The following is a 27,522-nucleotide window of genomic DNA, read 5'->3' on the forward strand; positions in this document are numbered from 1 at the left end:
ATCTGTTATGAAAAAACTGTAATCTTCAAGATACAGCAGCCAGTAAAATATAGCTTTATATGGCCGCCATTCAGATCATACATAGCTCTCTAATCTGGCCCATAGAGTAATATGGGGTTCCCTGCAGTCTCATCAATGACAGATTGTGCTGCTTTATACAGACTGGATATTAGAAAGTATAGCAGGAGCTTTATCAGCAGTCTTAGGCTATGTTCACACTATGTGAAAGCAACAGGCTTTAGGGGGCTGTGAAGGGTGACGGGAGGGTCCGCGTTAGGGGGCTGGAGCGCGCCTGGGCTGGGCAGGGCAATGAGATGGTCTGCGTTAGGAGGCTGGGGCTGGGTCTGGCCTTGGCGCCGGGAGGGTCCATGTTACGTGGCTGGCCAGGGCAATGAGAGGGTCTGCGTTAGGAGGCTGGGGCTGGCCTGGGCGCTGGTAGGGTCCTCATTAGGGGGCTGGGGCGGGCCTGGGCTGGGCAATGAGAGGGTCTGCGTTAGGAGGCTGGGGCTGGCCTGGACGCCGGAAGGGTCCACGTTGAGGGCTGGGGTGGGCCTGGACTGGGAAGGACACCAGGAGGGTTCACATTAGAGGGCTGGGAAGGGCGCCGGGAAGGGTGGTGGAAAGGGCTGAGACTTACAGTTTTAAGGAGTTCTAGGTAGGTTTTAGCGAAGGAAAGGTAAATTAAGGGTTGGGATGGGTAATCGGGTTAGGGTGGAGGGGCTCCCTCATGGTGCCTTCACCTTGACGCTTGCGTGCCTTGGTGATCCATTGAGCTAAGTTGGTGGGAGTTATACTCCTGGTGGGGTCACCCGTGCCAGACAGGTCAATGGGGAGAGGCCAGACTAAGCAAGGCACCCAGAAGAAAGGGTGGTATCCTGGAAATATTTAAAATACAAAGGACATATACTATGGACAATACATCTATCACTCTCACTACACCTACACATTAATCAGCAGGACACACTACACACATTGCTATTCTCTCCTGTTTTTAGCTGTTGATTGATGAACTTTGTAATTTGCAAGCAGGACCCGGTAGGACCCCTGCACCTAAGATTCCTGCGCACCATTAGGGTGTCTTTACACAGTGAGATTTATCTGACAGATTTTAGAAGCCAAAGCCAGGAACAGACTATAAACAGAGAACAGGTCATAAAGAAAAGACTGAGATTTCTCCCCTTTTCAAATCTATTCCTGGTTTTGGCTTTAAAAATCTGTCAGATAAATCTCTCTGTGTAAAGGCAACCCTAAGCCCTTGGGTTTTGAACTAAATTGCTTTTCTGATTGTCACCCCTGCCTGGACCAGTGCTAATAAGCTTAGCACGCCTGCCCATATGGCCTTTGCCCTACTTGCCAAATTGACAGTCTGGCCCTGTTCTCACAACACTCTATAAGCTGCCCAAACCCCATTACATGTAGGTGATATCTCTGTGTGTACAGCACCCAAAAGAGCCTGTTCTCCTACACATGGAAGCTATACAGTGTCCATACAGTGCTGTGCAGCTGTTAAAATACCCAATCATAAAAAAAGAACTGCAATGAAAGGACATTTGCATGATATTGTTCATAGATGTGTGTAAAAAGTGAATATTTTACTGTTCAGTGTCACTGTTAAACATCACTGAAGTAAAAATGATGTAAAATAACTGCAAAATATCAATAAATCCAAAGGTAAGGTCTAGAAATGTGTGTGTACACGGTGTGCTGTATTTTTAGGACAATAGGGGGTGCTCTTGCTCAAGAAAAAGTATCTGCATAATTTAATTATATAATCTTCCTCTAGACAGTGTAGACAAATCTTAGGTTAGTGGCCTATGCAAATGCACTTATGGCCACTAAAATGCCTTTTTGGGTATAGCAACATGCTCCGGACTACACTGCACCCTTGGTTGCAATGTTGGCCATCATGTTAGTGAATGGTGTTACATTGCATAGTGCGACTGTAAAGTTGCAAAACATCTACTGTATCTTTGATGAGTAATACACATTTAGGCTATGTTCACACACAGTAAAATAATATCAATATATATATTATATCTATGCATCTATCTATATCTATCTATCTATAAGAAAAAGTTTAAACAGGTGTTAAAAAAAAATTAAAAAAAAATAGCCAGCTACAGCAGGTTGTAATTAATGAGCATGTTCATTATTCTACCGGTCATTATAAATTACGCATATTATCAGTCACACATAGAATTTTGGTCCCAATGTGTAGCCAAAATCAGGAGTGTAACAGAAAAATGATAATGTGGCAGAAAAATGATAATGGAAAGATTTGCACAGTTTGGCGATGTTCACACATAGTATTTCCGTCAGTCTTTTTTCAACCAAAAGCAGGAGTGTAACTGACAGGGCAAAATTATAATGAAAGGCTTTGCACAGTTTTGTATTTTCAACCCACTCCTGGTTTTGGTTAAAAAAAAGACTGACCAAAAGACTGGCATAAATACTATGCGGGGAATTTATCAAGACTGGTGTACTCGTACGCCGGTCTTAAATTAGGCTCCACATCTGTTCCCCCGGCCGAATTCACTCCTCACCGCCCGGCCATTGAGCGAGCAGGGGATACGGCGGGCATACGTCAGGGAGAAAATGTCCCCCTGTATTCATCTGTGTTTTCTTCCTACTGGTTTTGGTTGAAAAAAGACAGAACAAAATACTATGTGTGGACATAGGCTTATATTGAATATACAGATGTATTTTATGTTGTGTGAACATAGCCCTAAATTTATGATGATCCCAGTGATGCACATAATTGTATATTTATATGTAATAAAAGAATAAGTTTGAAAAAATGGCAAACACAAAAAGGCCATGTAGGTAAAGCAATTCATGTTTTCCTATTCACTCTCAGGCAACATCTGGCCGCATGCGGAAATTACAGTGTATTTATTGGTGCTTTTGGTACGTGTGACTCCAGCAAATATGATGGCAAATATTTTACTACAGTACAGGTTGTGTGCATGAAAATATATTTATTGGAGACCAGACAAGCTATACAATTTAGCTACAAGTTACAGGTACCATAGAGGCATGGACCGTTTGTGCCATGGTTGGAGGATAGGGTTAGTACATGTTCATGTGGTGACTATGAGGAGTATACTGTAGGTGTAGTAGTGCAAGGCAGCTGGGGGGAATAGGTCAATCTAACAAAGGTCTCTTGTTTCATTGTAGCTTTGTGTTCTGACTGGACCCTGCATGTTCCCCTATGGACTCTCACAACTGTTTGTAACAACATTGTATGACCTTAAAAACAGAGGGGTTAATTGATCAACCTAATCTTTGCAGGGGAGTACCAGTGGCAGTCAGCAGGGAGGCTAACCATTCATAATTTGTGGTAAAAGAATGTCCATTGTGTGCACAAACACAGCTAATGGCAAGTGCATCCTTAAACCGTCCATGTTCAACATCAAGGGGTATTAATGTGGAGCAGAAGATCTTGTGAATACACAAACGTCCCTCTTCTGTGGGTGTTATGCTGTCAGAATGTGCTGCGCTCATTGTAGATATAACTATCACACATACTTTGCTATAGCCCCTCCAGCTGTGTACTTTCACTAGGTCATGCCAAAAAATGACAAAGGAATCCATATTGTTTAGTCTTGCACATTTTTTTCTTGCTGATCCAGAAGTGAGGGGGATTGGTGTGACAGCCACTTCCACATATATCAGATGTGTAATCCAGTAGTTAGGCAGCACAAAAGCAAGGTTGACAATCCAGGATTAAGTGACGTCATGACATTTATTCGGTCTTCCTTAGAAGGGTAAATAGCATGCCAGAAATACTCTCAACATTATTCCAGTACTCTGGTGAAAGTGGAATCTTGCAAATGAAATGACAAAATAAGATGAAACCTTATGCTGAAAACTTGTAGATAGTGCTGTGTTAAATGTCACACCTTGTATTATATATGAAGTGATGACAAACATGTAACAGAAACATACCATCCCATTTTACCATGATTGGTGCATAACATTAACATCTAATCGCCTCTTTGAAAATACGGATTCTGCTTGCATCCAGCCGAATAGTAGGTCTTAGACATAATGCTCCACAGAAAAAAAATGAGGGTAGCCACCTATACGATGCACTAAAGGCTACTTTCTTCCTACTAAAGAAGGGGTGGAGAACCTTTGGCCCTTTAGCTGTTACAAAACAATTCCCATCATGCCTGGACAGCCAAAGCTTTAGCTCTTCAGACATGATGGGAATTATAGCTTTCCAACAGCTAAAGGGCCAAAGGTTTTGAGCAGCATGAGAAAGTCATATAGGATGGCATAATCAAAGCTATATGACTGGCTTCACAAGCATTGTATTATGTATTCATGGCAGTGCCAGATTTACAACCCTCATTGTATGCCTAAGGTGCCAATTGTCCTAAACCCTTGCTAATAATAACCCCCCACCAAAATACATCATTTTTGTCATTTATCCAGAACCTATATACATGTGATACATCCATATTTGTAAATCATCACTATATATAGTAATAAGCACTATTAGAGCCTACAACACCAACCATCAACACATCACTTACATTACCAAAGGGCTGCAGCTCGGTCCTGTAGTGCTTTTTGTCCAATACTACACAAAACGTCTTTGTTACTTGTACTGGTGTAATACCTGTCAAAGAAACCTGCATGCGTCAAAACATGCTTTGGGCTTCCCAATGAAGATTATATCCAGAATCAAAGAGTCTACATTAATGGACAACAGATGTCGACCCACTGTACCACCCAATTAGTTTGGCTTTTTGCCATTGCTAAAGGTGTTGTCTGTGTAGCCCACCTGTGGTTAATAAGGTACCACCTCTGAGTGGTCCCAGTAAGGGTGTATTTACACAGAAAGGTTATCTGACAGATTATCTGCCAAAGATTTGAAGCCAAAGCCAGGAATGGATATGAAAAGAGGAGAAACCTCAGGCTTTCCTTTATGACCTGATCTCTGTTTATAGTCTGTTCCTGGGTTTGACTTCAAATCTTTGGCAGATAATCTTTCTGTGTAAATGGACCCTAAGTAAAGCAATATTGGAGTGCAGTTAAGAAGCTCCTTTTAACTTGTTAGCGGCCTGTCATTGCTCCCAGACAGCGATTGGCTGCAGCTGTGGCACCAGAAGTGAAAGCAGAGGGCAGGAGAATGGAGAGCGGGGAGAGGTAATATATAACAATTTATGGGGCAAGGGCTGCATGGACATTTCTAATGATGTCCATGCAGCCCTTGCTAAATGATTGAGCTGTGTAATTGGCTCAGTAAACAAGCACCGGTCTAGCAGATTGATTGTCTTTATGATCCTGGTCCTGGTGTGGATGGAAGCTGGCCAAGTGGACCAGGAGACATTAGTGCAATTTCACACTGCAAGTTTGCAGCGCAATACGCTGCGGATCATGGTAGTGTGAAGGTCTATGGGTTACATATCCATAGTGGAATTATCATTTCACTGCGGATATGTAACCCAGCCCCATTAACCCCCCGCCTGCAGCCCCCAGCATACATTACCTGCTCGGGTCGCGGCTGTGTGTTAGGCTCCCAGGAGCCTCACACACAGCCGCGGCAACTTCACACTACCAGGAGCCGCAGTAGATTTCGCAGCGTGAAATCCGCTGCTGATCCGGTATGTGTGAAGCTACCCTAAAAAACTTAATATCAGTATTACCTTTGGAATTAAGATGAGCTGTAATGGGGAGAGATATCCATTTGAATGATAACACGCTATGTAAAATGCTGCAGAATAAGTTGGAGATATATCAATAAAGAAATCATCATTATTGGCTGGAGTCCGACTCTTGGCACCCCCTTCTATCAGCTGTTTATAAGAGGTCCCTGGAGCTGGTGTGAGCACCGCAGCCTATTCAGTGCTTCTGCTTGTCTTACATCCCCATACGATTAGTAGTGGAGATACAGCATTCTCCTTTTCCCTAACTAAATTTTGTAAGACCAGAGTACTCCATTAATAGTTCACTTACCTTCCTTGATGATAACTGGTTTTATTATATCTTATACCATCTTAATGTTGCCTACAGTTACTAGAGTTCTATGTAATGTGAAGGTTTGTTATATGTTAGAGGCCACAGGCATAGGTATGGCTTATGCAATATACTTGACTATGTTCTAGCTGAAATGTGTCATTGGGAGTGGGGTAGCAACCCCTGTGCCCTATAATGATCATTTCAATGATTAACTCAATATAATAGGTTACAATTCTCCAACCAGCTTACATCACATCTCGGCAAGCATTTATCATGTGTTTAAATAGCTTGACTCAGTCTCCCTGCAATCTCCCCACGACCTGTAAACCATGCACAGATGTTTTAAGGAGGGGTTATGACTAACAGCAGTAATGAAAATGACCCCATTCCTGTTCTCATTTTGGCGCAGGAATGTTCCATCAGATGGGCTACCATATGATAAAATAAAATTAAACACTGATCAGAAAAAAAAGAAAGAAAATAGTTTAAAATATTTTTTTATTTCAAGGTTTACAAAAACAGAGACTTCGTAACTCAGAACAAAATCAGACCAAATTGCACAAAGTTCCACTGTTTTCCCCCATAGCCCCTTACTTCATCATTCCCTTCATTTACAACAAAAAAAAAACAAAAGTAACATTACTCCAGAAGAGAACCAGGAAACATGATGTCTAATAATTAGTTGTTACTAATAGTACCATATAAAATGACACCATGTGTACAGATGTTTCACCCATCCATACAAGTGTTGGTCTTACTGGTTCTTTTGATGGTGTACAACCTGGGACTGCATCTATGAAAATGCACCTACTCCATTTTTATATCAAATAAATCTGAAAATAGACAACAAAACAATGTCTTATATTGGAAAAATATGATAATTTGTAGAGTGGGAAGGCAATGCATAAGAAGAGAAAAGCTTAAACATTTCACCATCTAAGAGGTAGATAAAAACAACAATGACAGCACTTAATAAACATACAAGCTCAGACCTTCATTTATACCTAGAATAAATCAAAGACACAAACCTCCACACATACCCTTATTGTACCTAGAAAATTACACCCAAATTCAGCTGGAGATACCAATGAGTTACTCCGCCAGTACAAATACCATTCAATGTAAGACCACCTTAATCTCATTGTCATGCTACGTCAAGTGTCATTCAGTGGAAGACTTCTATCCATTTATGCCAATAGTGAATGAGATGAAAACAGAAGCACATGAAGTTACTAATATCAAACAACATACATGACATACCATGGCAGGGAACCTGGTCAGTACAAGTGAGGACCACAAAGTTGTAGTGTAACGCAAAATATATGTAACAGGATCCACTAGTCTGCAAAAGTAGTGTTCGAAGATAGCTTATAGAAATCCATTCTGATGTGTAACAATTGCTAGTGCTATGTAGTGTCAGGCTAGGGCTGCACAGCGATTCACTAAGTCAATCACTCAAAGAAGTGAATGGGGAGACCCTGCCGTTGCAAACTGAAGTAGAGTCGCGTGACGTGGAGATTCCTGGTTGAATGACTGGAAACCGCAGTGTAGCCCCAAGCCTAATGAAGACTCTTCAGGAACATTTTTAAACAGAGCAATTACAAGAACTGACAGGTAATACTTTAGTTTTTTTTTTCTTCATGTGCCTGAAACTTTTATGTCATACTTTGACCTTAAGTCCAAACCCCCACTGACTTCCATGGAGTGTGACTGTTGTGCAGTTTTGATCTCAGAGTCAACCTTTGGTGACGAAGACATTATGCTGAATTTTGCAGGACTGAAGTTGTTCTACAAAAGTCATCATCTAGGCCTAGGTACAGAGTTAGGGACCTATTGCACAGGCTGGTGCTTGCTCTAAGCAAGCAGTCCTATTACAAGGCTTTATTATCGCATGAGCAGGGCTGCATGAACAATCACTGCATTGTTCCTGTGGCCCTTTTAGTGCCTATATTCATCAGCTGCACATCCCCTTTTACATGGGGTAGATGTGTGGCTGACAAGTGTTTTATTTTGGCAGGTCAGAACTGTCTGGCTGATAATTGCCCCACCTTATAGAAATCTAAAAGCTGTATTACATGGTCCAATGTCCCGGGGAAGCGAGCGCCCACCTGTCAACTTATTGTTCCCATTGATGTCAGCGGTTATCTGCTTCCACCACCCCTATTGCACTGAGCAACATGCATCAGACTGACTGTGATTTTTCAACAGGTTTAAAGATCATTATGCATGTTAGCTGATCATTGCCTTTCAACATGTGATATTACAATAAACTATTATCACCCTGAATGGTCAGTAATCGGCCAATTTTAATCACAACGTTAGCTGAGTGCATCTGGGTGAATTAGTGGGTGTAACGGAGGCTCCACTCTCCAAGACTATAGCCCAACAATATACAACTACACCGAACACACGATTTCCTTATGTAAACTTTTTTTTCCTTTTTGCAATTTTTCACAAGAAGTATTTCATAGGTATAAAATGAGGAAGGGAGCACTGCCTCCTGAAACGTCCATCCAGCTGCATGATTGCACACCTTAGCAGCCCTTCGTCTGTGCAAATGGAGGATTGTGATCTCCTGGAGGAGTAAAGCAAGATCCCCAGCTACTAGGAGTCCACTGATTGAGCACCCTGGTGATATGGTTTGTATTTTTGTATGGATTTGATACCTAAGAAATACTTCTTGTGAAAAACTGCAAAAAGGAAAAAGTGAAAAAAGTTTACTTAAGAAAATCATGTGTTGAGTGTGATGGTATATTGTTGGACGACCGTAATCGGCCAAGTAAGGCCGGTAATTCATTCACTGTAACAGGACTTTAAAGTGTTGGGTGTGTAAACCGATGCAGAACATTACTCTGTCTAGTAGACTGGTGTCAGCCTTTGGACTTAGCAGCATTCCTAAAGAAACATAGTTAATGGCCCCAATGTCAGTCTGCACTTTGGGAATGCAGGTACAAACCTGTAATTTCTCCGTAGATGTAAGTCGTTTTGATGCATACATTTTACGGTAATAAAAATTTACCAGTGCTTGGAACTATCATATATGAGATCCTCTCTCTACACCATGAGCACTTGCCCGTTTATGTATAGCACTTTTTTTGGTTGTAAGGGGAGGGCTGCTGAATGACAGACTCACACATGTTTGCTCTTAATAAGTCTTCCTTGGTTTTCAGAATGTGGAATGTTACATGACAATCCAGGGTCCATTCAAGTGCAATGGTTAGTTGCCCTGTGCTGTTGGCAGTTGTCTGCAGCATGGCTGTGTTTAGTAAATAGGAACCCTGTTGTCGCCTGACACTTTTAGATATGTAACTAAATACACAAAACTATAGATAGAACATCTGACATGCACTAAGTTGGTCCCTAATATAGGATACAGCTACTATGAAAATGATCCTGCTCTAATCCTCATATCTGTTCCAACAGGATGTACTTGGGATGCCTTCTATGGAGAGCTTGGAATTCGTTTGCACACATTTATTGAGGGCGACCCTTGTGCATATATGCCAAAATTAATTGTACATGGTTTGATACACTAAACAACGATGTGAAGACAAATGGGTCTGATGCTCTTAAAGGGGTATTCCTATTTTGACACTTACAGCATATGCCATAAAAAGTCTTTGGGACCTGCATCTACCAGACATTTATGCCATATATGTTGAGATGGGACTACCCCTTTTGAGAAATAGATCACAGCTTTATTATACATATTAAGCCCTGTGAAGGTAGCAGCCAATCAGATTCCAGTTTATATGTGCTAGGCTGACACATTTTCTTAGAAGACTTTCAGACATGATGCCTCATGCTCTCTAAACTTGACTTTGAACAAAACAATACTTAATAAGGATATGTGTCCTTGCTTTCTAAGAAATAGATATAATACCTAATTCGGCAAGGTAGGGGGTGAGGGTTAAGCCTTTTTGTTACTTTTATGAAATCTTAGTTACAAATATGTTGTAGACACAGAAGGGATTCCCTTTTACTTCTTACCATATGATCTTCAGCTCTACTAGTTACAAATTAATGGACCTTATAGTGAATAAATGCTGCACTGTGAAGTATAGGTCCTGGATACTGCTAATGGTGGGCCGTGTTGCTCAGTCAGGTAATAAGCAACCCCCAGCCCCTCAAAAACAGATTCAATCAAGAAGGTTACCCTATCAGACTAACCAACAGTGGGCTCTATAAGGCAGGACAAGAAAAACTTATCACAAACAAAACCAAGACTACAGTACAATACCAAGTCCCATTTTCCTATATTATATCCTGAATTCCTATCACAAAAGCACAGAAAGACCCACAGTTGCATATTCTGCAGAGAACAGACTTCACTAAATATCCTTTTCCAGTTAACCCTTAAAATCATAAAGTCATACATAGGATAGGCCAAACTCAGCGAGCAAGTTTAAGGAGAGGTTGGAGGAGATAGTAGTCTGCCAAGCGATAGTTTGGCCAATAGCCATCCCCTCTGACCCCTCCATACACCTGCTCAGCTCAGCAGGCAGGTTTAGTTTATGAGGAGAGAGAGACAAGATGCTGCCTGACACCTCTGGCAGCGGCTCATCGCACGGTTGGATACAGCATTAGCGGGTTGGAAACCTTCATATCTGTTTTCCCCAGTGTCTGCTCTTTGGTTACAGTCATCAGGATAGGTTACAGACTCAAGCCAAGTACAACAAATGATGACGCCATCAATCATATGCAAGACCATGTAAATAAGTACAAAAACCTGCATCCAAGCATAAATCTTAAAATGGCAATTTAAAAATGTGACAAATGTGTCAAAATCTCTACCTAGAAAGTACTGTATGTGGGTTTATTTAACAGTCTTGGCACAAAGTATCTTCTGTACAGAACTGCACAGTGACTTCAATATAAAGTGCTTTGGGATCCAGATAACTAGTGAACCACCATATAACCTGGAATGTGTCATTGTATATAACAAGATATGTAATATGAAGCCAAATGACCTATTGTCTTTAGGGGAAACCACCATTTATAGGATCTAATCCTACCAACACATAACTAGTAAAGCATCAGAAGAGACAGACTGGATGCCTCATGCTACTACGCAATTGTTGATCAGCCAAACAAATGTTGCAGCCATAGATGGTTACATTAAAGTAAAAGGGGCTCCATAAGTCATGTTTGAGTACTGCTGGATATATTTAAAATAAAAAAAATGAGATAACAACGAGTCATCAATCAAACTTCAGAATAGGAATTTCCTTATTTGCTGATGTTCCTTCAAAGACTTCCATGTGCACTGGCTGGTGGCAGAAGATGGCAGACAGGTTCTAGTGCATTTTTCCCAGCTGGATCTTCTTCCAGGCCTCAGATGCAGTAAAAATACAGGAATCCAGGATGCCAGCTACGGTGAAAGTTCCCCCAATGATGGCACATACCTGCAACGGAAACACAATAGATAGATTACATATAAAGCAAAAAGGAAAATTGTTCTTATTGCAATATCGCTTCTATAGGATGTGGACTAGTTTACTGTAAGGGAATTAAGGGGGCTAGGCTGTTTATGTTCTCTGAGAGTTACCCAGCTGTTTCTGACCATCTCCAGTGGCCCCAAAACAGGCCCGAGGGGCAGAAAGCGGTGTTTATTATATATGGGAAAAGCCCTTCAAATTTTGAAAGTTCTAGAGAAGGGGATTTGGGTAGGATTAGCAGCCGGGCAGAAGGTGATGACTTAGGTTAGGTTCACACATAGGGGGAGATTTATCAAACTGGTATAAAGTACAATTTGCTTAGTTGCCCCTAGCAACTAATCAGATTCCACCTTTCATTTTTCAAAGAATCTGCGAGGAATAAAAAGTGGAATCTGATTTCACTTTACCAATTTACCAATTTCACTTTACACCAGTTTGATAAATCTCCCCCATAGAACTTTGGTCGGCAGTTGTCAGACCAGGTTTTAGACAAACCAAACTGACAAAGACATTTTAATAATCAAAACCATATTTGTGGACGCACTTTCAATGACCACTAAAAACGATGACCTTCAATACTTATTATAAAAAGTCCAGCACTTGCAATTGGATGTCCAGTAATAAGTTCACAAAAGGAAGTAGTAATTTTAGATGTGACATTTCGCTTCAATGAGGAGGATCGATCTGAACACTTCATGTAAAAAAGGACTGAGCTATAAAAATTACCACTCCTATGTGTTAGTCTGCATAGGGTATTTTATTAGAAGTCAGGCTTAGACGGTAAAAACAGATGTTTTACAAGAGGCTCAGCAACTTTCCCAGCATGCTTTGCCAGTCGGAATGAGACAGGTTGACCATCCTTTCAGTAGCCATCAGGACATATATTTGGTCTGTTTATTGAAAACATAATCTGTTCCCAAGGGCAACAGCTGTTTAAAAACCCACGTTCCGACATGCAAAATATGCGACCTGATTAATTTTGGTTGACGAATTCTAATTTAGTAACTGAAATGATCCCTTCCTCACATACACGTCTGTAGAGAAAAGCAGCCAGAAATAGACAAAGCTTCTGAATGGAAGCCAAGTGGCTGCTTGGTATAGTTTACTGAATTAAGATAATTTTTTTTCTGATAATTTTCTCATCATGGAAAACTAAATTACTAACCCATTCTAACAACTGGAGAACATGTTTTTTTTTTTTAAATTTTATTTACTAACTGAAGGGCAGATGGTCATTAACAAAAACTTTTGACATTTTTTATTTCTAACAAGTACCCAATATTTTTTTGGTACATAGCATTAGTGTACATAATCTCCCTCTCTTAATATTCATCCTTAAGATTGTACAGTATTTTAAACATTCATAGTCAGCTGTATAGATTAAGTTACATCTATTTATGAACAATTGTTTTGTGGCAATATGGACTGGGTCCACACTAGCGTAGCCTGGATGGATTTTTGCATCTATATTACAGCCAGTCCAGGCCTGACTGCGGGTCTGATGACCTGAACTGGTGGAAGTTTGGGGAAAAAACAGCAGTCATGCCAAGACGTGCAGCAGGGATGTGGCAAAACTCTAGCGTAAACCTAGAATAAACAAAATAAACAAACAGGAGACAGAAAAAAAGACAAGCTCTCCTAGAACACCATTCACATTAGGCAGGAGCACGTTGCTATGGCTGAAATTACAAACACACAAAAACACAGAAAAATGCAACAGCTCACCGCAATGGCAGGATACAGACCCACTAAAGAAATGCTAAAAAAAATTCCCACAAAAATGAGGCTCTTGGTCTTTACTTGGTCGTGCACTCCACCCATCCCACTCAGGTGGTGTAATTACTTATGCCGATGGATCTTGCATGCCCAGAGCATAGGCGTATTACATACCATGGAGAGGCCGTAGTACAGTGTAGGCTCTGTCCCGAGCATGAGGCCACCTTATTGTGGTGGGGTGGTTTACACTGTTGGCAAATGGTAACAAAGAGCCTCATTATTTTTGTGGGAATTTTTTTTTTTAGCAGTTGGGGGGGCTGCTTTTAACTAGTTTCATGTAAACAAACAGGACAGTCCTAATCTTGAACCCCCCCCCCCCATCTAGAAACACATTTTTCTATAGAAAGCTTCTATATACATTAGCATCCTGCATTTAGAGCAAGAGCCCTAAAGAGAGCTTTCATACAGAGGTTGTACTTAAAGGACACGTTCACACATACCGTATTGCAGTGTTTTGCAGTGAAATCCACTGCAAATCGAATGACCATTAAAAGGGAGCCAATTAGCACGATTGCGCTGATATAGTACCCAGGTGCACATTAGATCTACTGTGCAGCTCCCCAGGGCTATCAGCAGTGTCTGCAGGGGTAGCTTTAAATTGGGGAAAAAGGAGTTTGCTTTCCGGTGCCTGAGGCCGGGAGAGGAGCGGCAACTAGTCACAGGCAGCTCTCCGCACAGATGACTAGTCATAGCTCTCTGTGGGAATGATTGACAGGCAGAGAGGCCACTAACTGATCTCTCTGCCTGTCAGTCATTGTACAGGGAAGGGGAGAATGAGCTGTAAACTTTAGCTATTGTGAATGGTGGTGGATCCTGCGTTTTCTATCTAGTGTTGTCCACTATTACTGTAATCCTTTCTGTAATAAAGGACAATACTTCTGAAAAATTATCTGCTTAGAACAGAAAGTCTCAGCTTAGTTGTAGGTTTAGTGGCCAGAATGAAAACTGCAAGGTTTCAGGATTATATAATAGAAAAAAAGAAAATAAAATGAATTAGAAAACACATCACGAAAATAAATAAATAAATAAAAGATGTGGCTGTCATAATAAGGAAAATCTACAGTATTCAAACAACAGTACATTTCATTACATCCCCGTTCTTTATGTTTGGTAAAAACAACTTTAAAAGTTAAGGCCTAGGGGAGATATTTTGTCTATATCATTAGGCTGATAGTCCCAGCTAAGAAAACAAAATAAATATAGATTATTATCTGTGGCCAGGTCAATGTTGGCTTGTGGGCACCGCAACGTGTTAACCATTAGCTTATGCCCAAGTGACGCACAGGTTCCTATACACAGGCTAAGTATTGGTAGTGACGTGGGACCAGCGCTGCCAGCACAGAGCTGGGGAAACACTGACTGTGTGCTAGAGAAACAGAGTGGTGACTCACTACAGAAAAGAACTATTTGGAGGAGTCTAGAAAAAGGGAATGTGCTAATACTTAATATGGAGTGACAGAGGGTGGGAAAGGGCTCATCAGCAACCCAAAATTGTAAGGTTATGATGAGGAGGAATACATGTCAGGACATGCACTGCAGAAGATCTATTATAGCGTTAGCTGAAAGCAGACAGATCTATTGATGGAGAAACACTGGGAACTGTGCTATTGTTAGGATATGCCATCAATTTATGATTGATGGGACACTCAGTGATCTCAAGAACCAAGGTCCTGAGCCATCAGAATGGGGCACACAATCTGCAAGAGTCATGTCTGGCTGCTGCTCCATTCTCAAAGTAGACTGAGGACCCCCATTCTTGAGATCACTGGGAGTATTAGCGGTCAGAATTCCAGCAATCAAAAAATGTAGATAAGGCATATGTATGGTTGGGGGCACAATCCCTGTAAGGGTTGTTTTACACCTATGAGGAATATATCACGTTGGTAACTCATTAGTTCATTAGCACATAGGCCCACATAATGTACAACAGTGCTTCTCAAACTGTGAGGCGAGCCTCACCAGTGAGGCGCCCCCTAGTTGTTGGTGAGGCCCAGCTGGGGAGCCAGTTTTCACAAAAGTAACTAAAATCCCTTCAGGATGTATACATCAGGGTTCACCAGATCAAATAGTCCATACTACAAAGCTATCCCATTCCAGCTGGATGCCAAAAAAAACATATCACGTTGTATTTACTTTGTGCCAATTTACAAGCAGTCTTCCCCTCAGAAAGCTCAAAACAGCCACCAGCTTCTTTTCCTGTTGTAGCCTTTGGCAAGTGGCTGTAGTTACAAACCTTACATTGGCTGGAGCTTCTCCTACAAGCATGGATTCTGCTGCAGCGCTCCTTTTCAGAAATGCCTTAACATGTGGCCTGTAGAGGCGCTGCTATGATTTCTGTAACATTGTAGCTTCCTTCTAATGCCGGGAAGGTTAATCACCATTGGGGGGCATTTATCAAGACCCTCGTACGCTGTCTTAAATTAGGCCCCGTCCCTTTTCCCCGGCTGAATTCAGACGCGCGTCTCTTCGTGAAGGTGGCTGGCGTACCAAATCTACACCTGCTTCCAGCACGTGTACATTTATATCACAGATAAATGAGGTGCGGGAGGAGGCTACACTCTCCTGTCTGCCTTGCCGAGACCCCCTGCCCATCCATCAGGCAAGCAAAGGGGTGAATCTGCACCTTCTCCCTGGCATACGACCCTGCCGTAACTTTGATAAAAGTCCCCCAATGAGTTCATCAGCACCTTGACCTCAGAATAATGCTCCCATGGAAGCTACAGTGTCGAGAATAAAACCTGACAGGTACTTGTTAACATCTGTCTCAGAAGGGAGGGGGAAACAGATAGAAAAGCTCACACACAGATTTTTGTGTCTTCAAAAGAAAGCAGCAGCCCAGAACTGGGGAAGGACACTGAATAGATAATAACAAGTATGAAAAGAATTGTTAGTCTCACCATGAGCAGCAACATATCAAAAAAGTTATGTTTGAGTGAAATACACCTTCAGATCTTTACACGTACAAGACCTGCAGCAGATCAGCTGCAGATTTGCTTTGTATCTGCAACTTCAAATCTGCCTCCTCAAATCTGCTGTGAACGCACTCTTAGGCACTGTAAAGGGTCAACAAACGTGCACCAATCATCAAGCTTCTGAAAGGGCCCTTATACAGGAGACATGGTAGATTCGACTGCAGTCCACAAGCTTTAATAGTGACACTTCTGCATATACTGTAAAGTGTGAATATACCCACTGGCATCTGATCTTGCAAGCACCATTTTGGAGACGGTTCCCATTTATAATATGTATTCTATATTACAGACTAAGTTATAAAGTAAACATTTTTTTGTATTAGACAATGAGCTATAGATGCCCAACAATAAATGGATCCATCCATCAGCAGCATGGCTGAAGTCTAGAGAACTATAATTCCACACCAAGTAGGTGATTGTGTAGCCATGACTCAAAAAGACTATACAGCTATAGAAAAGGTATATTAGATAAGCATGAGAACTTTGCCATCTTGGCAATGCCTCAACTGAAGAAGATGCCCCAAACCATGCTATGGCCATAAGTTAACTTTAGAAGTGAACAGCTGCCACTGAAATCCAAAAGCCCACACAAAATACCACGAGGCGCCCCTAACTATGAAGAGGTCATCCGCTTGGCATACAGTCATTACATTCCAATAAATCCTTAAAAGAGATATCAGAAATCCTATTAGCTCACTTATCCTATGAGGGCTGCACATATGTGTTTGTTTCCACTTCCTTGTTACTTGTTTGTGCTGCCATATTTTCTCTCAAGTGATTTTTCTTCTCTGACTCTTAGTAGGAAATGTATATATTTTTAGAAAACAGGATATCAACTCAAATACTGGTATTGGGGCAAGGGAAGGCATACGTCAGATGCCCATCTGTGTTTTCAGAACACAAAAAAGGACTTATTTAGAGATAAGTGAACCTCAAGCACGCCGAACCCGAACGCTCAGCAGTTGAATCCTGGGCCTGAAGAAGTTGGATGCAGCCCTACGGAGTCCTGGAAAACATGGATACAGCCCATGGCATCTAACTTCTTTAGCCACCAGTAATCAAATGAACCCAAATGTGCTCGAAGCTCGCTTATCTTTACTTTTATTCTCTGGTACAAAGCGTCAGATGTTCCCAAGCGCCTAAGTACTGTGGGCTGGAACGCTTTCTCTCCCCCTCCCATCCCTAATCCCTGCCTGACTAAAAGCTGAAAGCAGGGTGCTAAGATTGGGAAGCAGAGCTCAGCGCTGGAAGATAACTATCAATCAAGCATACAGGGTTAGAGATCCGAGAGGGAGCAAGAAAGCATTACTGCTCTCAGCTTCAGAAGCTTAGAAACGACTCATTGACACTTTGCACCAGAAGAATAAAAGCATTTTTTTTTTTCGGTATGGAAACACAATGAGGGAGATTTATCAAACATGGTGTAAAGTGAAACTGGCTCAGTTGCCCCTAGCAACCAATCAGATTCCACCTTTCATTTTACAAAGAGTCCGTGAGGAATGAAAGGTGGAATCTGATTGGTTGCTAGGGGCAACTGAGCCAGTTTCACTTTACACCATGTTTGATGAATCTCCCTCAATATACCTGATATATTGTATATATTTATAATGTGTCTCCTTATGCCCCAACAGCTACCCAACAGGGTCAGCAATTTGGAACCCAAATTGCGTCTGACAGATTCCCTTTAAGAAACTGAAGCTAAAGAACCGCTGCTTTCTGGAGAGAGCATATAAAATACTCTGTATACTTCATGTGAACAATATAGATGCTAAAAAAAGTCAACGTCAAGTAGCACAGTCTGTTATCATTGCTGTCAGTGAAATTCTTCATAAATGGTGCATAGTACATTTAGTATGGCAGTATAAACAGACGGGTTGTTGATGGTATTTACAAAGTTACATTGTGTCTGTGGAATACACATTTCTTTCCTGGTATGTAAACCACCAGGGTAGGGGATGGATTAGTCTACACTCTAAACCCAAAGCAGAAGGGCTGAATTTTCCCTTGTTTGGTATCACACACAGATTACTGTTAGTTTTTGTCAAGTAAAGTACAACTTTGCCTTCTTAAAGCATCCTTGCTGGTGCATGGCACCAAAACAACATCATCTTATAGTCATTTGTCTCAACTTAGATTCTAAATCAGAATTGTTGTATTAAAATAAGACATGCAACACACAATTGGGCATGTTTATCAATGGGGTGCAGTGAACGTGTTTTTAGGGGCAACTGTATTTAAAATACTGGTATTTATATTGATTCCCGTATTTACAAAGTCCCACCACCTTTAGTGTCATTTGTTTTTTAGTAAGCTAAGTAGCTGTGATCTAGTCATCCAACAATATACAGTATTGATGAATATAGCACATTATTGTTAATGTTCTATATGTTATGTTTATGTATCATGTTTTCAAATTGTAGCATCATCTAGTAAGGCTGGGTTCACATTGCGCTTTTGCAGTCCATTTAATGTATCAGTTTTATGGTAAGAAACGGTTACAAAAACGGATGCAATTGTGTGCATGTGTTTAAGTCCATTTTCCATTCATTTCCATTATTAAAAAAAACAACAAAATGTATTGAAAGATTTTTTTAGCGTACACAAAAACATGGTTGGCAGTGTGAACCCGGTGATTGCGGCTGTAGACCACAATTTAAAAATAAAACAACCCATTGGTTGAGTTTTACTGCATTGTTATAACACACTGAGGTCATGTTCACACAACATAAGTAAATTATTAATTACGGTCTTTGTCGCCGATTTGCAACACGGGTGTGATTTATTGTTTACCTACACTGTGCAACACATAGTATACACACCGTCAGGGATCCCAAGCAGCGCCGCAAAAAACCTGACATGTCAGTTTTCTGCGGCCGCTATTCAATGAATAGCGGCCGCAGAGAAACTGTCGGTTCACACAATGGAGCGTGCGGCACCGGCCACAATTCAGATGCGGGCGCACACACGGATATGCCAACATCCGAATTCAGCAGCAGTTAAGATCATCTCTTAACTGCTGGTTGATCTTCTCTAACACCATCCGTTCCGTGACCAGGCCGGGTCACAGAACGGCCGGTGTCTTACTACGTGGGAACATGGCCTAAGAGTAAATCAAAACAGGAATAGAGTTGAGACTGAACAGTGTGAGTACTACCGACCTATCCCCAGAAAAAGTTAGTTATCAATTGCTGACCAATTTTGCCAACTATGCAGTGAACAGCAGTCGCTGTTTCTGGTCTGTTTACTATGGCAAGTGTCTGCACCCCTCAGGATCAGCATTTCACAATAGGCTATGAATTTTTCCCTGAAAACCCCTTTAATGACTCATAAGCCATAAGCTAATTGAAAGTGAAGTGTCTACTAGAAATAATTTTTTAACCAGCATGGTGCTCTTGGGTTCTCATGTACAAATGTACAACACTTTATCTGGCCATCAGCAGTAGTTAGGGTCCGGAAGGTCATGTCCCACTAATCACTTTTTGCCTATCCTGTGGATAAGTAATAAGATGTCAGCTTTGGAAAATCCCTTAAAACTTGTTCTCCCACCACCTGTGATAACAGTTTGAGGGGCTAAAAACTACTGACAAAAACTTCAGGTTCTATCTGCAGTATAAAATTCATAGCTGGTAATAGGTGATTTTACCACATCTTTTATCTACCATTCTATCTAGTGGGGGTGAAAAATCACTCCAAACTATATTTACCAAAAACAGTGCACTGAAGCGTAGTTCTGCCTTGTGACCACAGTCACATTTCCCTCTGATGAAAAGAGAAAATACATATAGCTGTATTACGAGATATTTCTACCCGTCCCTAGCAGTCTGCTTCATCATATGATAGGGAGAGGGCATCAGCAGCTACAGATCACTGAGCAGGATGGAAAGAGTGGCTCATACATTGTATGTGACATATGAATCAGAAGAAAACTATGTTTAATCCCACTTTATATAAAGACTTCCTTCAACTTATAAGCTACTAAGATCATCTAGTTCTTTTTTATATAGTCGTGCCCTGTCTAAAATTACAGTAGCCTTTAATATAGACATTATAAAGACATGTATTCTAAAATACTATCAACATCTATAGAGAATCTGCTATAGGTTGCCATTACAGCTCCCATAGAGAATTTTACTCCTTTATTATTATTTAGCCATATATCCCCTCTCTAGTTTACAACACTCCAGTAAGGCTGAGGGATTGCTCTGTGAAAACTAACACCTATATTGGTATTTTCTGGGAAAGATAAGAGAAGGGGTTTTAACTTGATGACTGGTGATTAACTGGTGATTTATTCCAGGGAAGACTCTGGAGAATAATGAATAGAGTCAATGAAATGAGGCAGAAAAGACATCTCCCCATAAAAGTCAGTACCAGAATGAACGAGTTAATAAATAGTACTGCAGGATACAACAAGTGAAAGGAAAGCACCATTTAATCTAGGCTTTTACTAAAAGGGGGTTTCCAGTTTTATGCAAGAAAAGCTTTTATATAAAGAGGCAAGTTCCAAAGCTAAGTAAGATACTTTGTGTTTCAGTTCCTCACTATTTTTAAGATATTCAATGCCGAAAGAGGATGTGAACCTTCTGGTTTACATCCAGGGGCTAGACATTAGCCTAAACCTGAGAGACATACATAAAAGAAACATAGAAAAACATGGCCGCTTTCTTCCAGAAACAGCACCTTTCTTTAGGTCTTTAAACACATTCACAATTATTCCCATGCATAAAGTAGAACAGGCAGGAGATGGTGTACGAAAAAAGGGTTAGGGTTGTTGTAGACACTTTCATTTATCCTTTTCCCTTTTTATTTGCATAAAGCTGAAAACCCTAATTGTTATCTTATATTCAGAAATTTTAGAAATGATCAGAGAAACATCTGATGTCGTTTTCTAACAGGCCATGTGGTTAGTGAATAATTTATATGCTAACGTTCCCCTGTCCTGTCATCATACAGCTGCTGTCCTGGTGAATACATGCACATGTGTACTGTGTGGTTACATGGGAGCTCACAATAGAAGCTGAGGCACAGATGCTCCTATTAAAAAAGGAAGGCTTGAAATTGGGACACACAATGGACGTGTGAGAATCAGTGGTCATGTCAGTTCTCAGACCAATCCCACAGATACGGAGAGTGTCCAGCAGAGAGCATGGGCAGAGGAACACTGGAGCTACACAAGGAATTACAAACCAGACATGCTGATACCAGGGCGGGGAGATTATAGTGTCGGCTTATGCGTCATCATTAAAACTGTATTATCATTCGTGTACAATAGCTTAAGAGTCAGGTTTCTTTTGACCTGTCAGGAATTGAAGGACAGATCGTTCATAAAGCATTTTGATTTAGGATTACTGCTAATAAAATAAAAGGGGAAAAGACTAAACAGTATGGTCAAGAGGATACATTAGATTCATATTGCTGTCACTAACAAGAAACTAATTCTTTAGATCGGTATAGCAATGCTAAAAATAATGATAATAATAACAACAACTGTTATAATAAATAATAATTGAGAATACAATATATCTGTACTGTGTATCATGTATGTACCCTGGGGAATATAGTGTACTTTACAAGTGTTAACTGAGAGAACACAATCAATTCAGCACCTTAATTCTGACACAATAGTTATACTATTTGAAAACATAATACATTTTGAGTATTATATATATATATATATATATATATATATATATATATATATATATATACACACATACATATGTATATGTATATTAAAAATAACCTTTTTTCCTTCCTAAATTCTGACCGTTTGCCCCTATCCACAATGTAACAGGGGGAGTGCCCTACTCTTTAAAACGCAGCATTATTTAAAATTTCTAAAAACCAATTTACCCCTCCTACCAGGGAGCAACATGTCAAACTGACCCTGGGAATCCCTCCTGTTTTGTGTATGGTTTCTTTATCCCAGCCTTCCTTTTAGCAGGGGGTTACAAAGGGTCCCTCCCTTCCAAAATAAAAGAGACGTTTCTTGATCGTCTGTTTATAGCCCCCCCTCTTCCTTGCTGTTGGCCCACAGCTCCTCTCATTGACTGGGAAACACGGCTGAATAATGGATATGCTGCAGGTCTCGTGGACTTAACAAGAGATTGTGAATGAGGCAGCAGCCCGAACAGCAGGTGTTTCTCCACAGCCCCCTCCCCTGATCTGCCAGCTTTAGTAATCTACACACCATCTGTTGGGTGGAAGAGCCGTGTCCTCTCTCTGAGAGCCAGTTCACATACTAAAGACAAAGTGGATCATTGGCAGATGGAGATTATACGATCAGAAGAGGGGAGGACACTCTAGTACGTGACTGTGCCTATTAACTTCACACTGACTGACTGTGTTTATTTGGTGTCTTTTAGTAACCCCATCCCACTTAATAGATACATGGGAAGCAAATGTTCCTAAAGATTCCCAAGTCCCGTACATAAAAGCAGAGCAGATGATCACAGCATTCCCAGCTGACCTTTTCCCTTCACAGACACTGATTCATGTCACATTTGCTGCCGCTTCTTTGTACGTGAAGGAAAAAAATACATCATATCCTTTAGCGTTTATTACTATAAACCTATTGAGACTGCCATCAACCCATGCATGACAAACATAGGAATGTTTCTACATGTGTGCTAAATAAGCCTATATTATAAGGGGTGACAATCTGTAATCCATTTGTGTTGGGTTTTCAGCTATAGGATTGTGGGTGAAGAAGTTGGATGCAGCCCTAGGTAGTCATGGAAAACATGCATACAGCCTATGGCTCATCTGTAGTTTTTACTCCTATGGACAAAGACTGGATGGGAACACTACCTGTCAAAGGTGCAATCAGAAAGCTTTCTGCTGTAACTTCTGCTTCTTTTCAAACTTTGATTTCATTTAAATGCTCCCCCCCCATAGACATTCACTTCAACCACCATAATTCAAAAACTAAAAAAACAAACAAAAAAAAAAAACAACCTCCTTCCAGTCTTGTTAAAACTAAGGTTGACTTATCCTATGTTCCTCTGAGTGCCGCCGGAATCTAACCCCCGCAACTGCCATCATAGAGTTCAAGAGCAATGACAGTACAAGGCGCCCACTGTTTTTTTTTCAGGTAGTATAAATTTATCTTCTGAGTCATGTAAGCAACAATGAGGTTTATTAAAAAAAAATTCTAGCAGGGGCCTTGTGTGTTTACAAGAAGTGCTTTCTTATAGAGACTGCTGTGTGGGTGGGGTGAGTGCTGCTTTTATAACAAAATGAAGTAAGTGCAAACCTTCTATAGCTTCCCTCTTACTTATTAGCTGGCATGGTACAGAAGCTGAAATCATAAAAACCTATTTTGGGAACAGTATTCCATGACGCGATTACCGGAATCTTTAATTCCTGAAATAACATTACTGGGATCAGTCCCAACCAAAAAGGTTCTTATGGTTCTAACTTCTATGTTTATATACTTAAAAGAAAATGTGGCGATATAAGAAAGCTCAAATTCCATCAGCATGCCCACTTCTAACAAAATAAAGTTTATTATCCCCGGAACCCTGTTAAAACTACATTTCATAGGGTGGTGTTAGAGCCAGTGAACCTACAAGAAGAAAGTGATATATAGTTCAGGTCCGTCTTGAAGGGACTTAGTTATAACTCAATATTTTCTCCATCAAACAGCTGGCAAGTTGGTAGACCTGGTAATGAATAATTGTAAGGGAAAAATTCTTATTTTTATTGGTAGATTCAAGGTCCCACCAGCTCTAATGGCTAAAAGAATAAACCTTATTATATCCTATTGAAAAAGATAAAATTCATAAAATGAAACACTGGTGCATTTAGAACTACAACAGAATGTGACCCACACTGGCTATTATTAAGAACTACGTTTGTGCTTTTATCCAGTCTCTACATCCAACACAATGAACTAGCAGTAAGGCGATTTTGTGTTTTCTTGTGTATTTCGTTTATGGGTATTCATTGTTACCATCTTGACCTTATACCATGTTTGGCATAACAACATTCTGCCATATTTTTCATTCATCTTAGGGAACAATATGATTAAAAATGACCTCTCAAATACAAACATTGGTGACCTTGGTTTGACCAGGTCTGTATTGCATGCAGGGTCCAGTCCGTGCAACTATCAAGTTTTCAGTTGTATGAGGTTTTCTTCTATACAGTGCATGAAGCACCCACAAAGCTTTGTGGAAGTTAGTACGGTAGTTATGTGGTTTGAGCTGTATCACCTACTGCTGTCATACTATTAGCTCCTCTTTCTGTCTGTTTCCAAGGCAGCTAGCTGAATTTTGAATGCATATAGATATTTGCATCTATATATCTATGAGCAATGATAATTACAGAAAATGGCTGAAAATTACAGAGCAAAGTATATGTAAAGGTGCTCAATAGGGATGAACACAACTGGAGCAGGCTCGAGTCCAATCGTTTGGTATTTGAATACTGGTGGCTGAAGAAGTTGGATGCAGCTCTAGAAAGTCTGTGAAAATATAGATACAGCCTTTGGTTGATATTCAAATGCCCAACAATCTGACTCAATCTTATTTCTATTTCCATTACATAATATTATTATAACTAATATTATTAAACCTTTGTTAAATGTAGAATTATGCTTACTATCACAGATTATGGCATTATCTCTGGGACCCTCACCAACCATAGAACAGGGATCCCCCTGCCAGGCCTGGGGGTGTGAAAAACAGCCACACTAGTCTATGCTGTTCTAAGGCTTATAGAAGTAAATGGGTGTTAAAGGGGAACTCCACATAAGGAAAACTTGTTTTCTATTAAAAGTACATTTAAAGTTATAGAGATGTGTCTATATAATGTATTACCATATCTGTGCGGTTCTGCCACACTGGTGAAGAAAAATGGCCTCTGTGCCAATCCACATTGCCTCCTGCTCCCACTGCTCTCCCACCTTAGGAGACAGAGATTCCATTCCTCTGTCTCACTTTGTGTGTGTTTGCTGAGCACAGGCTGATGATGCACACAGGGGGCAGGGCGTGATGTCCCAGGAGGCTTGGCTGGAACCCCAAATCCCCTGAGTGATTTACCATATCTGACCGACCAGAAGCAGGTGCTGCAACTTTACTGTGCAAAACTCTGCAGTGAAATTAGGGCTATGTTTACACATGTTGGAGTTTCATTGCAGTACTGCAGCGTCTTATGAAATGATAAATTACTGCAAATAATTCAGTAACACAATATAACTGCAATGTGTGAACACAGCCTAGATGTTCTGCAACATATTTGGGCGGGGAATGGGCAGGGTGGAGGACTGATGAACAGCTGAGGAAAAGCATTGCATTCTGGAACCAGTACTGCATTCTGGGAACTGCACAACCAGGAAGTACAGAAACACAATACAGAACAACCCCCCCCCCCAAAAAAAAACAAACAAAAAACAAACAAACAAAAAACAAAACAAAATGGATTTTGGGTAGTTTCAAAATTAGGAGAGATAGGTAAGTTATACTATATGCTTCTGGAGTTCCTCTTTAACAAAACACCTGAATGGGCTGAGCTACACTGCTTCTTTAATCCTTTGCACTGCAACCTGCCTGGTCAGAGGGGCTCCATTATACAGATACTTTATCTATCAGACATTTATGGCATATCTTGTGGATAAACACCCCAATAAGGACTCCTGTGGGTTTTAAGCAATAAAACATTTAGGTACCTGTCTATAGACAGCTCACACATACTCTGATACAGGTATAATTTGAAACAATTTTCTTGTTTTCTGGTTTATTACAAACAGAGATTCAAACAGTAAAAACAATTATGATTTCTATAAATTGATGAAATATATTCTCATCAGTTGGACATAACCTTGCTCTTACTGTAGGTACAAAGATTATAGGAACCGATGAAGTGCCATCCATGCCTGTTTTCTCTGTAAAAGCTCCCAAAAGATTCACTAGGTTTTTTAGAAAATGATAACTCTCAGAATGCACTGTGAGCCTGTAGCTGTCAGGACATGCTGGAAGCTATAGTTTTCCAGATTAATCTATAGAGGACCATAGGTACCACAGCTGAACAAGCCATGGTAAAGGAACAATGTAGGAACTAATCACTCGCAGACCCCCAAAGGAAACCACAATGAGCCAATAGGTTTTGCCGACCCAGGATACAGAGAAGATGCAGACAGATGATCCACCAGATGCAACATGTCCACCAAGTAACAGGACAGAGCAACTCATTGTGAGTTCTCAGTCCATGACAGGACACATTTTTCCTCAGCCTCCAACCCACCAAAGCATCTCCCTTTTTCACCCACCTGTGTTGTCTCCCTTATCAGCCCCTTAAGCCTCCTCCTACATGCCCTCTAAAGACGGTGGGGTCTCTTATCAAACTCCCTACTTCAGTTTGCCGATACCATTCACTATCATGCCTCCCTGCTATGTTGCCGCAAAGGCTGTGACTTCTGATGGTAAGGCAAGGGACTACCCAGTCAGTAATGCAGAACCACTTTTATTATGCAGTATCGTCTGGTAACAAGTAGATCATGGATGCAAGTTCAGTCATTGATCAACCTGTCAAAAACAAATTACCAACTATGTAAGAGCTGTGGCACTGCGATCACTACTTACCGTGGTTATGAATCGATACATAGGCTGCCGCCTTTCTGTATATTTTACCGTGATGGGACTCAGGTCATACCGGAACCAGATGGCAGGGATGATTCTTCCCGTATGGCTGTATGCTACATATTCCTAAAAGAATAGAAGCAAAAAACCCACTGTGGATTAAGACCATGTTTATTTTACTTCTATAAGCATTTATATAAGAATTTAACATTTCTAAGCTAACAAAAGAAATACAGATGAGACCCTGTCACACCAAGATTAGTTAATATGTGAATAGAAGAGGCCATCTTTGGTTATCTAGGGATTACATTACTGTTTAACCATGTAACTTTGTTAGAAATCTTTATTTTCTTTAAGAAGTCTGCCTTTCAGCCTTTTGCAGTCTGGCAACCCCCTTCTGTGCAGTTTAAGAATAAAACTTACATCATGCTACTAGATCATGCATTTCCTGGTGCCAGCTTTATTCTTACCTTATTAGCTACAGTGTACTGGTATGAAAACTTCTGCTTCCCAATCAAATCTTCATATACGGTTGGTACGATTTTTAATATATAGTCATGTGAAGCCAAGGCTGTATAAGACATCAAAAATGTTACATGTATACAAGTCTTCATAATATGTATAGTTGAACTGACACACAGAGTAAGGTGGTGTGCCAAATATTTTTATTGTATATAATAATTCAAGAATCACACTATACACTTCTTGTGCTCATACAGTGCAGCATAGGCTATTAGAAATGAATATTAAGGTGGTTCTTGTGCATGCCTTTAGTATACCTATTTT

At 40.6% G+C, this 27,522-nt stretch overlaps 1 protein-coding gene across 1 annotated transcript in view; it reads right to left on the reverse strand.

Moving 5' to 3' along the window:
* Window positions 1-6,453: 6,453 nt before the first annotated feature.
* ERGIC1 (endoplasmic reticulum-golgi intermediate compartment 1) overlaps window positions 6,454-27,522 on the reverse strand; it is a 68,817-nt gene continuing 47,748 nt past the window's right edge. The window contains exons 8-10 of the mRNA XM_069972272.1: window positions 27,207-27,307; window positions 26,740-26,862; window positions 6,454-11,375 (exon numbers count right to left, since the gene is read on the reverse strand). Coding sequence (XP_069828373.1) covers window positions 11,268-11,375; window positions 26,740-26,862; window positions 27,207-27,307 — 332 coding nt within the window. The 3' untranslated portion in view covers window positions 6,454-11,267. The remainder of the gene's footprint in view (window positions 11,376-26,739; window positions 26,863-27,206; window positions 27,308-27,522) is intronic.

This window comes from Dendropsophus ebraccatus, chromosome 1 (genome assembly GCF_027789765.1).
Source record: "Dendropsophus ebraccatus isolate aDenEbr1 chromosome 1, aDenEbr1.pat, whole genome shotgun sequence".
Classification (NCBI taxonomy): Eukaryota; Metazoa; Chordata; class Amphibia; order Anura; family Hylidae; genus Dendropsophus; species Dendropsophus ebraccatus.